At 41.8% G+C, this 15,476-nt stretch overlaps 1 protein-coding gene across 2 annotated transcripts in view; it reads left to right on the plus strand.

Annotated features, from left to right (window-relative positions):
* The window catches only part of ATP9A (ATPase phospholipid transporting 9A (putative)), a 103,666-nt gene that overhangs the window by 38,271 nt on the left and 49,919 nt on the right, over window positions 1–15,476 (plus strand). For both annotated transcript variants that reach the window (XM_032804035.2, XM_032804036.2), the window contains exons 8-13: window positions 962–1,042; window positions 2,672–2,747; window positions 7,631–7,707; window positions 9,573–9,733; window positions 10,300–10,442; window positions 12,414–12,526. In XM_032804035.2, coding sequence (XP_032659926.1) covers window positions 962–1,042; window positions 2,672–2,747; window positions 7,631–7,707; window positions 9,573–9,733; window positions 10,300–10,442; window positions 12,414–12,526 — 651 coding nt within the window. The remainder of the gene's footprint in view (window positions 1–961; window positions 1,043–2,671; window positions 2,748–7,630; window positions 7,708–9,572; window positions 9,734–10,299; window positions 10,443–12,413; window positions 12,527–15,476) is intronic.

Below are 15,476 nucleotides of genomic sequence, written 5' to 3' on the forward strand. Positions count from 1 at the left end.
CCCAAATCCTCTTGCTTCAGAAGTGTGTGTGTGTGTGAGAGAGAGAGAGAGTGTGTGTGTGTGTTGTAAGAAACAAAACAAGTCAGCCGAGTGTGCCTCTGTTTTGCCAGTGTGCCATCTGTAATAAATATTTGTTTTGTTCCAAAAACCCTAGAATCAGGAAAATTCTTCGGCAAAGATCTGAGACTCCATATACTTAAACAAGTTAGTGGTCAAAATGACTTGCAGTATTGGCACATCTGTCTCCCTGCCACTGTGGAACTGTTTCCTATTATGCATATTAGTGTCTTGAACTCAGGATATGGGAGAGTGCTTCCCAGTACTGGTAGACAAACATACGCTAGTTCCACTCCAGCTAGCACCCTAGTAATTGCAGTGTGGCTGTGGTGTCATGGCTGGTGGCTTGGGCTAGCCACTTGAGTACAAACTTGCCAAACTCCCTTTATTTAGATGGCTAGCCCCAGCTGCTGCCTATGTTGCTGCATCCAGGCTTCTATTTTTAGCGTGCTAGCTTGAGCCAAGCAAGAGCATGTCTGTCTACCTGCCCTGAGAAGAGCCTTCTCACCTGCAGTGTAGACATAATCTAAATGTCCAAAGCTCTGAAGGACTTTCACTGTTTCCCTTGGCCAGCTACTCCACAACCTAGTAGACGTATCATAAATTAACCTGATTATTTAGCCTGAAATTTCCTTTATAATGCACCAGCTGTCAAGTAAATCCCAGCAGTCTCTGCACATGTCCATTTGAGGAACTCTTACTATGGCAATACCATTCTACTGAAGCTATTGTAATGATTCTACTCTATCTTCATCAGCTGAGAGGTTTTCCATATGAGTACACTGAGTGTCTTTTTTGATTTTCTTAAAGAAATGTTATTCATAAAATAATTGGAGGCTTAAAGGCTTTATATATTGTGGGATAATTGTGTTTTAACTGATGCCATAACATGTCTATTCTTTAGGACCTTCTTCAAATCCGATCCTATGTTTATGCAGAAGAGCCCAATATTGACATACATAATTTTGTGGGGACCTTTACCAGAGTAAGTCTACTGATACGTTTTAAGCATTGTATATACGTGTTTCCACAGAGACTTTTTGAATAGCATTTTGGATCTTGGAAATGACTTTCAGGTTGTTTCAGGAGAAATGCTAAAATGTTGCTTGGCCCTATACAAATATACTAAAGTCAAATGGGTTAATAGGGATCCTTCTCTCTTCTAAATAATATGCACCCATGTTTTAAATAAAATCTAAAGCTTTATAGTTCAGTAAGAGTTTGCCTTAGAAACAAAAGACAACAGACCACTCAGCATTAAGGGACTTTTCCAGATGGAATTAGTTGTGGCCATTTGGGTCTAACATGGTGCTGCAAAATAAGCTCACCTGTTCAGAAGGGAGTCTGGCCCACCCCATACACGGTCAAAGACTGAAAAAATCTCTGCCATTCGGAGCTGTCTGGGGATAGAAGACTTTAGGTAAATAAGCCAATGGCCATCAACTCCTATTCTGGATTGGTTGGTTCTCCCCTCTCAGGGACAGACAGTCGGTGGGAGTTAATGTGGCAGTCTGTAAGAGTTAATATGGCCTAATAGATGTGTACCTCCAATAGCCTGTTCTGGCCCAAAGTACCTGACAATGTAACATTAAAAAAAAAAAAAAAAAAAAGGCTGTCTATTACTGTGGGGGATGAGGGAAATGAGAAGAGATGCAATGAGTGTTTGGGCCCAAAGGCGGCTTCCCCCGCTCCCTGGAGAAAGGGGATTGTGATGAAGGCATGTTATATATTGGTTCCTTACTTTTAAGACCCTCTTCCCTTCCTATTTGAAGGAACATGGGCAGCTTGGTACAAGACCTGAGACTTTTTAGGTCATTTTCTGAATTGTTTTCCAGCATTTGTTTATTTTAAATTGAGACTGTGATCTCATCATATAGCTGCTGAGGAGATCCCTTGATTGGCTTTACAGGGAGTAGTACTTCCATGGAATAGGGAGCAGCCTGGGCAGCTACAGAGCCTGGGAGGTTTGTAGGTCCCCTTGGACTATCCAGATAGAGAAGCAATTTTATGTTAGCCCTAAAAGGCTTTAATTCACACAACACACTGTAATGCAAAGGTAAAGCATGCTAGAGTTAATATCCTGATCCCTGAAAAAAGGACACTGAATCGAGCATTCTGATCACTCTGTGTCATTTACTGACGTGGTTCAGATTATTTAGCTTTCCAAGAATTTCTGAGAGGCTTAAACTGTGAAAGGAGAAATTTCAGTGATACCTTGCAATAAAAGACCAAAAAATGTCAGTCATTTGCATGAATGAATGGATCGCGTTGGTGAAAAACATACCCAGTGTCATAGTCCCTGAATCTGCCTGTCGTCATAGTCCAGCTGAAGATTTCAAATCACTTTCAAATAGTCATAAGAAACAAGCCACCTTCTTCTAACTTGGAGAGAAGCTGCCTGTGAAGGAAAAGGCACAATAGTAGGCTACCCCTGCCCCCACCCTTTCATCCCACTGTGAAATACCGTGTTTCTAGCCCAAACCAGGAGGATCTGATGGCAAGGTTAAGATTTTAGGATTTTCATAAGCTTAGGAAGTTTTCCCTCCTTTGCCTCTCTCTGTGTCATGAACACATCTAGTAAGCTGTTTGAATGCTGTTTGTGAATCTGTTCTAGGAAGACAGCGACCCTCCAGTGAATGAAAGCCTAAGCATAGAAAACACCCTCTGGGCCAGCACAGTGATTGCATCAGGTAAGATGGAAGCACATGTAATTTTTTGAGGAGCATGTTAGCAATTTTTAAAAATTCTTTTGTAATTTGGAATAATCATCTATGTCAGTTGGAGAAGTTAGCAGTTGGAATGAAGTTTACCACTTGTCCTAACATCTCAGCGGAGCTGAGCTGACATCTAATTACCTCTTGGACATTTATAGATGAGAAGGAACTGGAATTCCAGGGGCCTTTGGGCGCTTCTTGAGCATCTGCTGCCAGAATAGCACTTAATTGCTACATTGACATTCTAATCTGTAGCAGAAATGGTGTCAAATAGCTTCTATTACTAGACTCTTAACATAAAAGATCTCCAGGAAAATGCTTCCACTAGGTTGTGGTTCTATAAATAAAAAGCATTCTGTGATAAATTTTTGGGTTGTTACATACAAACACTGAAGTTGCAAGGAATGAGAGGAATCAATGTTCTCTTCTAAATGCTTGTCAGGAGAGAAGCTCGTTCTTTCACTAGCTAAGGTGCCTTTAGGTTACAAGAGAGTGTCAGAAGAAGAGTGAAATTCTGCAGTGCAGTTTGAAGATTGACTTTTTTGAGTTTTTAGAGGTTTCACTGTATGGTGTTTAGCCATGTATTGAGATACTTCACAAAGTGGCTGATGGGAAGGAATTTGAGCTTCAGAAAGTTCCTCTTTATAATGGAACAGTGGACCCTCCGAGTTTTTAAAACAGAGAAAGGTAAGTGTGTTTCATTTCTGCAGTGTTTCCATCCAATTCTCCTGCTACATCTCTTTAAAATATGCTAAAATATAATAAATGTTGTCACAGTGATATGTCGAAAGGTAATTAAATATAGCTGTCCAAATGTAGTAGAGTAAATCTTATTTATAGTTCAGTAATTGTCAACTGATTGGCCACACACACACACACACACACACACACACACACACACACACACACACACACACACACACACACACACACCACACACACACACACACACACACACACACACACGGAATGCAAACACACAGATACTAGTGCAGGCAGCTTCAAATACCAAATAAGCTGTTCGGAGCATGTTTTCAATTCAGTCCATTTCCTAAACCAAATAAGAAGACAAAGAGGCAGGAAAGCCATTTAGTAACTCTTGCCTCTTCAGATACGTTTTTTTTCCCTCAGCTTACTTATCTTGTGTGCTAAATAATTTAAACTGTAACTCTTAATCAATTCACATAGTCTTCTGAGGTCTTCCCTGAGCTCTTAATATTGGTATGACATGACCAGACTCAGAGTGAAATTATGTCCCCATGGAAATTAATGGCAGAAGTCCTTTTGACTTCAGTAGGGGGAAATCCTGGCCCCCAAGTGTGTCTAGAGACTATTATGCTCTTCCCATTCTGTGCGATCAGATGTGCTCATATGCACATGGACTGTTATGTTTAGGCACTTGTACTACAGTGGGAGAAATTGCATGCAGATCTACCTGATAAGCTGCTTATTTACAGTAGCTCCCAGAAACCCCTATCAGGATTGAAGCTCCATTGTTCTATCTGCTGTACAAAAAGATACAAAGACGAGAGCCCGATCTGTCACTTATGCTTGTGAGCAAAGTTATCATCTACATACATGTTTGTGGGATCAGCCCAGAAGTATGGCATTTTAAAATATTGTAATCGCTTTTTAAATGATTTATACAATGTGGTCTATTTCAAATGTCCATAAAACAATTAGGAGCAAGTACCCAATGAAAATTGCCCTTCAAACTTTATTCTGCTCAGAAAAATGAATAGGCCTTTTCCATCCCCTAATAGGCTTTCCCCCTATTTTAACTTCTGTGACTCTACACTGAACAAAGTTTCCCTGTCTCTTTAGTAGAATAAATAATACACATGGGACTGTGTGCAGCACACACTTCTGAATTAAAGCAGAGCTTTGCAGCATATCCGACTGCTGCTGCAGTAGGAGTGAGTCTGACTCCACTTGGTGTTGACTGTCAGATTTGGAGTAGCCTGCCATCTGCTGATCTGAATTAGTGTGCTTGCCACCTTCTGCCATCTGGCTCCAGAGACTAATTTTTAAAGAACGCTTCCAAGGATATTTTTAGTTTGAATTAGTTTTACATCTTAAGTTATTTCAAAATAATATGTTTGCAGCCCTCTGAAACCATGGTTAGTAATGGGCAGGGGGTGGGAATTATTAAATTCCCAGGTATTAAAACTGCAATGGCTTTAGAGCAACTAGAATAATCTGGTTTCTGAGAGGTAGGGCAAATACTCATTGTTAGCCCTTTTGAAATGGTTCAGTGTATTACTTATTTTAGCACTAAAATATATTTGCCACCTCCCAGCAGCTCCATCTGTTCCTGCATAGTAGGAATTAGTATGATTCTGTCTCTTCCTGGGAATAGGCAGGCATATGTCTGGTTTAACAGTCACAATATGGTTTTAAAGTTACGGAATACATTTATTTAGTTCATGTGATTATGCCTAGCTCTGACTGGTCCCAATGACTGTAACAACCTTTCTCCTACCCTTTGCCTCTCTGTTAATACTGTAAACTGTTGAGGCCAGTGATTGTTTCTTAACGTGTCTGCACAGTGCCTAGCACGACAGGGCTTCTAAAATACTACCATAATACAAGTATCAGAGGGGTAGCCGTGTTAGTCTGGATCTGTAAAAGCAGCAGAGAATCCTGTGGCACCTTATAGACTAACAGACGTTTTGGAGCGTGAGCTTTCGTGGGTGAATACTCACTTCGTCAGACGCCAAGGCGTCAGGCGTCTGACGAAGTGAGTATTCACCCACGAAAGCTCACGCTCCAAAACGTCTGTTAGTCTATAAGGTGCCACAGGATTCTCTGCTGCTTTTACCATAATACAGTATTACTGGAATTTTTCCATTGACTTGAATGGAGCAGGATCAAGTCCTGTGTCTAGAAGTGGATTTTCCTGTTTGGATGAAACTTCACTGCTCTTCTTATAGCAACTTCATGCAGTTCTGTTTCTCAGAAATACAGTTCTGATAAAAGAACTTACAAATGACAGCACTGACTATAAATTTAATTTTCCAAAGGTTTGATAAAACTTGGTTCTTCTGCCTATCCAAATCTAGTAAAGACTTTTCAAATGGGTTGTTTTTTTAAGTCAAAACCAATGAATTCAGTTTATTGAGCTCTTAATTTAAGAAAGTTATTAGTCTTCCTGACTCTGCTGCTAGCCTTAATTGTCTTCCAGATGTCAGTTATTTTACGAAGAAGAAAAAAAAAAACCCTCTGATTCACACGTATTCTGGATCTGTCTGTGTGCAAATGGAAAGCTAATTCTTAAAAGATGAGCTGGGGTAGTAGAAAGGAAATGTATCTGGCATCTTTTCCACAGTTGCCCAGAAGAAAGATCAAACTGAGCCGTTGCGTTAATCAGGAATATTTATCTCTGGAAATATACTGATGCTTGACCTGGGTAATTCATCCATGACAGCGTAGTAGGAAGACCATCTGAAGAATATTGGGCTAACTAGTGTAGATCAGTTTAGCCTTCTTTATTATGATGCTTCTGTTATTGAAGTTGTGTCCCCCTGAATGTTTTTCTGTGCCCCATAGTTTGGAGACCTCTGCCTTAGCACCACAAAGTAAGTCTTGGACAAGCAGCACATTGAGAGAGACAGCCACACTGGAGTCATGGGTTTGCATGAATGTAGTCTATGCAGCTAACCTGTACAAAATATCTTGAAAAATACAAGCCCTAGCAGCTGTTTATATGCCCTGCACAACTTGTATGTGCAGGTATATGAACATGTGAGAAGATTATCAAGGTGAATATATGTCAATAAGTGGATAAACTTATCATTAAATCTGTTACCTTATTACTTGCCCTGTGGGAGAGGCATAATTCCTCAACCTTTATGAGACAGGAAGAGGAAACCACTCATGGTCATGTGTCGAACACATTGGATTGCGCAGTCCTGTTTCACTGAAATTTCCATCAGGGCTACAGTGACTTCAGACTTGTGAAGTGCACCAGCTAAAGATGCTCGAGTGCTTCCAGGGCCAGAATTAAAACGTAACTGGATGCACTTGGATCAACATTTTCCCAAAATTATGAAAGCACTAACTGGATATGAGTCCTTGGGGTGTCTATCCTTCTAAGTATTCCATCGCCCACAGGAGCTTAGTGCTGGAGCAGGAATGAACAATGCTGACATGTTGCAAAATGTACTTGCAACACTGACATCCTACAACTAGATAACCACATTGCTGTTTAAATGCTGTATTATCTTTGCATTAGCTAGCAGGGATGGCCACTAGAATGAAGCGGCTGTTTTATGCTTTTTGAGGACAACGGTCAGGCATAAACAGTTTGTGGCCTCCAGGGCCAGCAACCTAAGCAACAGTGCAACTATGTGGTGGCAACTGGTGGTGGTGGTGGTGAACTGAAACCCCTGTTTTTTAACTCCTTCAATTGCAACAGGGTGGGAATTCACACCAAGAGTTTAAGGGAGGAAAATGGGGAAGGGGCACCTTATCCTTTTAGGCACTATAGTAGATTAATGTATGTTGCGTTATCTAAAGGTTAATTGCACAGATGATGATAATTAGGAATGCCATGTCCAGCTTCAAGCACTGGCATTTGTAGGAGGGAAATGGGCTGTTTTTTATATTCAGAATCAGTTTCTCCACCCCTCCAATTTATATCCCATGTACTTGAATCAGTTGATTGATTGATTGATTTGGTGGGTGCTCTCCATGCTTTCTCAAATTAAGCTACTAAAAATGTGCCTGCACATTGAGTCTGTGGATAAAATAAACCTTTTAAGAACAAGCATCATCCCAGCCATTTAAAATAAAAAAGCACCATTATTTTAACCTGTTCATCCCAGAATAATATACATCATGTTTTTTATTTCATTTAGGCACTGTTGTGGGAGTTGTTCTTTACACAGGGAGGGAACTGCGCAGTGTCATGAACACTTCAAATCCACGAAGTAAGGTACGGCATTTCATCGTTGGTGTGCAATAGGAGATAATTGGACCACCATAGTACAATGGATCTCAGCTTGTGGGTTGTGAACTCATTCCCTCTCCTGATGTTTGAGTAAGCTGATTTTCTTGGTTCTTAATAATCAATCCTCCTCGAACACAAGAAATACTGTAAAATCATTACCCCAGTTCCTGTGGCACCTCCTTTGCAGCACCCATGGACTCCTTATTTCTTCTAAAGCACCATGTGAACCAAGATTATTTACGGGGTGCATCTGACGATAACTAGTTGAGAGAGAATTAGCATACAATCACAGCATTAAAGAGACTGAAAATCTCTGATCTAGCCCATATTCTATCTCTTGCAGATACATACACCCATGGGTGTAGTTTGTGAGGGGGCAGGGGCAGAGGGGTCATTGCTCCCCCTCAAACTGCAAGCCTTGGGCAGGCAGGCAATTGCCCCTCCCTGCCATACTCAGCCCCGTTGGCCTGACTGGAGCTGCCCCTGCAAACTACACCTATGCGTACGCCTGCTGTTTGAGAGAAAAATAAATCATCAGTGGGGGCAACCATGTAAAGGTTCATCATGGAGATTATGTTGAGTTTCTGTCTTTTACACAGAAAACATCTAACCACAATGTAAACTGGGCAGCATCAGCTGAATTGTGATTGACTTCCAGTGTGCAATTTAGGATACTCCTCACAGGTGGTCTCTTCCTGCCTTACTTTCTCAACCTGGTCTGCGAGTGTTTTTTGTACTAGAATAGCGATGTATGTTAGGGGAATGACTCTTTATTGTTTATCAATAATTATATTGGTACAACCCCTAGTATTCACTCAGTTGTAGTGGCTTGGCTTTTTGTGAAGGCTTAAGCTCTACTGGTATAAATACATTTATACTAGTGTGACTGCATCCACGCTAGCTTCAACTATAAAGATACAATTGACATTGTTCACACATAATGTTGTATCATGTCCCTTAGCTAAGTTTAGTTCTGTGAATGTTAGTGACCAGTTGCTGACAATATGAGGCCTCTCAGATCTCTTCACCCAATTGCTAACAGAGTTGATCACTTCTAAATACTCTTTTTTGAAAAGGCAGTTTACATTTGAACAGGGGTCGGCAACCTTTCAGAAGTGGTGTGCTGAGTCTTCATTTATTCACTCTAATTTAAGGTTTTGTGTGCCAGTAATACATTTTAATGTTTTTAGAAGGTCTCTTTCTATAAATCTATAATATATAACTAAACAGTTGTGGTATGTAAAGTAAATAAAGTTTTTTAAATGTTTAAGATGCATCATTTAAAATTAAATTAAAATGCAGAGCTTCCCAGACCGGTGGCCAGGACCCGGGGAGTGTCAGTGCCACTGGAAATCAGCTCGCGTACCACCTTTGGCACGCGTGCCATAGGTTGCCTACCCCTGCATTAGAAAGTGGCAACAGCAGGTGTGTAGCACTCAGTGCTTGTGATATTGTACCTCTAAAGGCTTGGGAGCATGAAGGTTGAGTTGGGGAAAGTGTTGCTTTGAAATGCAAAACAGTACAGAGATTTAAATGAAGAGATGAAAATGTGTCTAGTGATGAATAACATCTTGGAACTGTCAGTTCATTTGAAACTAATGCTTAATATTGCTGTTGCTGTTTTTAGTTTTGTGTGGGTCCCCACCCCCATAATCTCTAGAGCTCTGTTTCATTTGTTGCATTCATTTCTGCACTGGAAATGTATGCACGACTCCCATTAGCTCTTTGGGTGCATGCACACTTCAAGGCATGATGGCAGCTCGTGCCAAATATGAGAACACTACATGGATTAATCTCTCCATTGACACTGTAGAAAATATCTTTTATTTTATTTTATTTTATTTGCTTAGATTGGGCTATTTGACTTGGAAGTGAACTGCCTCACCAAAATCTTGTTTGGAGCCCTTGTGGTGGTCTCGCTTGTCATGGTGGCCCTCCAGCATTTCGCAGGCCGCTGGTATCTTCAGATCATACGATTCCTCCTCCTGTTTTCAAACATCATTCCTATTAGGTAAGCCAATCAATTAACACTTTCCAGCAAAACGTATAGCCTTCTACTCTGCCACACTTTAACATACACATCTAAAATTTTACAATATTGGACTTTCTTGTGAGCTCTTCAGAAATGAGGGATTAGAAATGCCTGTTGCAGGGACAGCCTCTCTTGCTCTGCACGCTTCCTTGTTTCCTAGAAGAGAGGTGAGCAAAAATGAAGGGGGTGAGAGGAAGAAAGCAAGCCACCACCATCTTTGTTTTTTTAAATCTCTGGTTTTTTGGTTGTTGATCATTTTATCCCTACTTAGATGGTGTGTCCATCTTCCATTCATGATATATCTTCTTTGCTTAGCAACTTTGAACTTCTCATTGCTATCATAGGAGCTAACGTGTGGTTCTCTCTCAACACCTTGTGCTGCTCAATTCTAATATGGAAGTATCACCCTTTTATTACAGCACTTCCCTGTGGTAGCTCATGATGTTGTCCAAAAGTTTTATAGCAAATTTATTATCCCATTTCTTTGGGTATATTCTCAGATGATTTATTTTTTTAGCCCTTTTGTTCTTTTTTCCCCAACATAGCTTACGTGTGAATCTGGATATGGGGAAAATAGTCTACAGCTGGATGATCCGTAGGGATTCCAAAATTCCTGGCACAGTGGTTCGATCCAGCACTATTCCAGAGCAGCTCGGAAGGATATCCTATTTACTTACAGACAAAACAGGTATGCAGGTAAATGAGTTATCAGGAGTTTTGATATAGGCAAAAGCGTGAAGAATGTTTTTGGGTAACATTTTCTTTAGATAGCCAAATAAGTTAATATACATTCTCCTTTGAAGGAGTAGGAAAATATAATGCGGTGGTCTCCAACCTTTTTACGGACAAGATCACTTTTTGAATGTAAGTGCAACCCAGGATCTGCCTCGCCCCTTCTGCAAAGCCCCACCCACTCCATCCCCACCTCTCTCCGTCGCTCGCTCTCCCACGCTCTCACTCACTTTCACTGGGCTGGGGCAGGGGGTTAGGGTTTGGGAGAGGGTGCGGGCTCTGGGCTGGGGCTGATGGGTTTGGAGTGTGGGAGAGGACTCCAGGCTGGGGCAGAGTGCTGGGGTGCAGGAGGGGATGGGGCTCTGGGAGGGAGTTTGGGTGCAGGAGGGGGCTCCAGACGGGGGCAGACTGTTGGGATGTAGGAGGGGGCAGGGGTTTAGGATGCAGGAGGGGATATGGAGTGCTGGCTCTGGGAGGGGGCTCGGGGTACAGGATCCCGCCGGAGGGCACTTACCTCAGGCAGCTCCCAGTTGGCGATGCAGCAGGGCTGAGGCCCACACTATTTCCAGAAGGGGCCAATGTGCCCCTGAAGCCCATGGGTGGGGCATGTGGCACCACAGGCACCACTCCCGCAGCTCCCATTGACCACTGCTCCCCATTCTTGGCCAATGGGAGCTGCGGGGGCAGTGCCTGCAGAGAGGGGCATCGCGCAGAGACCCTTGCCCCAGGCCAGAGGGGCATGCTGGCCACTTCCAGGAGCAGCGTGGGGCTGGGACAGGCAGGGAGCCTGCCTTAGCGGCTGTGCAGCCAGAGATCGCAATCGACTGGGAGAGTCTCCAGGATCGACCAGCTGATGGCGATTGACCAATTGGTGACCACTGATATAACGTATCTTCTTTTCTAACAGGGATTTCCTTTTAGAAAATGCAGTTTAGTATCTTGATTATAAACAATGTTTTGAATCTCCATGTTGTTCTCTCATATAATAGAGTCCTTCCTTAATTAGGGGGTGTGCACATAAGTGGGCAAGAGGCAGAGATGATTTTTCACCCCTTATGATTTATTGTGTGTGTTCCTCACCATCACTCACTCCTGTCAGTCTTTAGCCCCTGTTCTGTGAGTGAGAGGGAATGGAATAGCTTTCTTCTTTTTTTTAAAAAAAATATGCTTGTTTTCAGTTCAGAGGTTGGACAGAAATATACAAAATAAAATTCTATTAGTTTGCTTTTTCCAATTTTTCTCCCTAGAATGAAAAAACGAAAACCTTTTTTTTTTTTTTTTTTTTTTTGGCTTGAAACACGTTTTGGTTTGTGAAATCAAACTTTAAATCAACATTTCCAGTTTTTGTGGCTTGTATTTATTTATTTGTTTTGGTGCCTGGAAAATGCATTTTGTGGCGAGCAATAAATGTGCCAAATACATTTTACCCAGCTCCACAGACAACCCTTCTTTAGGAACAGAAACCAGTCACCTGCCATCATTCCAGCTTTTATCATCACAGAACTGTCACGACTCTGGTCTAGGACAACAAAAGAACTAAGTTAATAGTCAAGGGCCAGATTCTGGGATGTCATCCCAGACCCATTTAAGTCAATGGGTAAACTGAAATTGACTTCAGTGGGGTCAGGATTTCACATCGATACCCTTATCTCATTAAGCAGTAAGTTACTTGGTGAGCAGTCTCATTTTAATGGAGCTCCTAGCCAAGTACTCTACCACTCCCTGCAAGAATCTACCCACAAGTTACTAAAATTGTTTTTCACTCGCTTGAAGCTGCACTAGTAGCTTATTATAGTAACTAGGTAAACATCTGCGCTCCCATCTTATCCTTTCTCTCTTTGTTGGGAAGAGCAGGGAACAAGGCTTGAATGGAATATAAGTGTCTGCCAGGGCTTGCACGTGGCCTGTAATGCTGCTTCTGTTACAGGAACTCTCACACAGAATGAAATGGTTTTTAAACGGCTTCACCTTGGGACAGTAGCCTATGGACTGGACTCCATGGATGAAGTGCAGAGCCATATATTTAGTATCTATACGCAGGTAAAGTCAAGTCTGATTAACTTAACTCTTTGTTCTCAAAGCAGTGAACAGTTTGAGGTCATTGGGCTGTTCATAAAGGGATCCTGACTACATAGCTCAAATTTTCAGTAAAACATAAAGGTAGCTGCATGATTTATATATATATGTATAATTACCATACATACCAGCCGTGGCTGAAAAAAAATAATCCTGACATTTCCAAGTTCTATCCAGAGATCACAAGTGAGGCTTAATTTTACTTAGAAATTGCTGTCAGCCCCTGGTGGCCAGGGCTCCCCGCTGTCAGCCCCGCAGCCAGGGTTCCCCTGCCAACCTGGGAAGTGGGAGAGGGGACCCCTCTGCAGCTCCCACCTGCCCCCCAGTGCAGCCTGATGGAGGGGAAGAACCTTAAGAGAAGCATAGGTGAGGCTGGAAGGGCTGAACTATGGTCTGGGGCCTGCAGTGGGGCTGAAGTGAGGAGGGAGGGGGCTGGTGGGATGAGAGGGTTGTATTGATGGTGGGTTCTGAGCAGATGGGTGAAGTGCTGGGAGGTGAACTGAGGACAGTGGGAGTTGATGGGGGCTATGGGACTAAACTGAGAGGGAGTTTAATTGAGGGGGTTGGGTTGGGACAGAACTGATGAGGGACTGGAGGACAGGATTAATTGCTGAGCAGGAGAGGGGCAGATATGAGGGTGAGAGCGCCTGCAGCAGAGGCCAAAATCACCTTTTCCAGTATGTGTGGGAGTGGGGCAGCACTAATTGTCACGTAGTCACCCTGAGGATGGGCACGGCGAGTTCAAAAATCAAGAGAATGACCTAAAAAGCACAATACGATCTCTTTAAAAGAGCTCATGAATTTTGGGCCAAGCTCATGATTTTTGGGGGCCTGACTCATCACTTTTGATCTCTTGACACTGGTAATACTGCATTGTCATAAACAGATAGCTAAGGGTTAATGTCTCTTTCACCTGTAAAGGATTAACAAACAGGGAACTAAACACCTGAGCAGAGGACCAATCAGGAGACAAGATACTTTCAACCCTGTGTGGAGGGAGGTTTTGGATGTGGGTCCTTTGTTCTGTGTGTGTGTCTTTTCTCGGGGATATGAGAGAGAGCAGACATTAATACAGGCTCTCTAAAGTTCTGTTCAAATAGTAAGTAGAACAGGCGATTTAGGCTTTTTAATTGTTTGTTTTTACTCTATTTGCACATGTGGATCTGGTTGGTTAACTTTTATATGTGTAGTTGCTGGGAATATTTTGATTTGTATTGGTACTGGAGGAAGGGTTTCTTCCTTTGTCTGTAAACCATAGGACCCTGTTATCTTACATTCTTTACTTTTCTTCCTTGTTATTAAAAATTTCTTTTAGAGAACCTGATTGATGCTTTTCCTTTGTTTCCTTGTTTTATCCCAGAGATGTGGTTTGTAAACACAGGACTGGTGGGAAAGGGAGGGAGGGGAAGAGAGAGACTTAATTTCTCTCTGTGCAGGAATTACTGCTCGCTACTCAGGGAAAGTCTGGAGGGAGGGGGGTAGGGGATATGGTTTATTTCTCTTGTTTAATATCCAAGGGATTTGGATCTTGGGTCCCCAGGAAGGTTGGGAGGTCAAGAGTGCCCCAAACATGATAGTTTTTGCGTCGGGTGGTGGCAGGCTAGATTCTAAAGCTTGGAATAACTAGAGGTTCATGCAGGTTACCCAATTTGACGCTAAGGTTCAGATTTGGGAAATTTACCTGAATGCATACCAGTTACAGTGTCAGACGTTTTTCTAGGAATGTTTAGGTCCAAACCAAATATACCGCTTTTCCAAAATTGGCTACATACTTGGAAAGTCGTTTAAATTACTTTCAAAATTTGTGTAAATCTAGTTTCAGCTGCTTGAATAACATGAATTGTATTTGAACTTGGCCAGTTTGTCTCATATTTAAATACCAACAATTCCATTAAATCACATGAGTAAGTACATATTACTTACGAAGCAAGGCCGTTCTACATAAACATCTTCGGGAGATGGTCATTATATACTCGTCCTGCCATAGTGCTGGAGACTGGACTAGATGACCTTTCAAGGTCCTTCATCCATATGATTCCTATGATAATGGCGAGATTTTACCCTTAGCATTCCTTTTCTCCTATGTAGTGAACATCTGGATCTTCTTTTTTATAGGCTTGCACTCTTTGTTTCTAATTTTGTATAAAAATAGACATTCTTACGAACTGTAAGGGTGAGAAAATATTCCTGACTCATGCATGGCTGTAATTCCTGTTGTCATTCTCAAGTTGGGTAAACTATCAAAGACCTAGCAAGTCACTCCTGCAACTTCCTTGGAAGTAAAAGTAATGACGCACAGTGCGTGACCTACATATATCATGAAGGCACATCAAATATAGCACCAATGCATGACAGTATGAACTGTCCTAAGGGATTTCATATTTCATACAGTCCTTTACAAATAAAAACAACTCCTCTTTTGCAATAGAATGCTTCAACCTTCAATTATTATTTGCAGTTGTTGCACTTTTTAGTGGTTTTTTGTAGCTTTTAAGGGAATGGTCAGTAAAAATCAGACGTAAAAGAGAGCTTCCTCTTACCGTAGACGATGAAAGAACTTTAGTTTTTTTAATTAAAACATTTTTTTTTTAAAACATTCAACTTATTGAAATGGCCAAAAGGTGGTCGCTTAACTTGGTGCATGTAATATGTTATAGCTCCTGGATACGCATTGGGACATATTGTAGTAGAGTGTTTAATTCAATTAAAACACTGTTAAGTAAAATTAACATAACTAACCAGGTTCAAAAGTGTAGCGTGACCACTGCCACAGGTAGGGGATCTGGGGGGCAACTACGCGCTGGTGGGGGTGCAGAATAAACTTAATTAAGAAATGCAAAAACAGGGAAATATGCATAAGTGAGGGGTATGGGGTTTGTAAGGATAGACATCTTGCGGGAAGGGGTTTCTTTTA

The sequence above is a fragment of the Chelonoidis abingdonii genome, chromosome 14 (genome assembly GCF_003597395.2).
Source record: "Chelonoidis abingdonii isolate Lonesome George chromosome 14, CheloAbing_2.0, whole genome shotgun sequence".
Taxonomy (NCBI): Eukaryota; Metazoa; Chordata; order Testudines; family Testudinidae; genus Chelonoidis; species Chelonoidis abingdonii.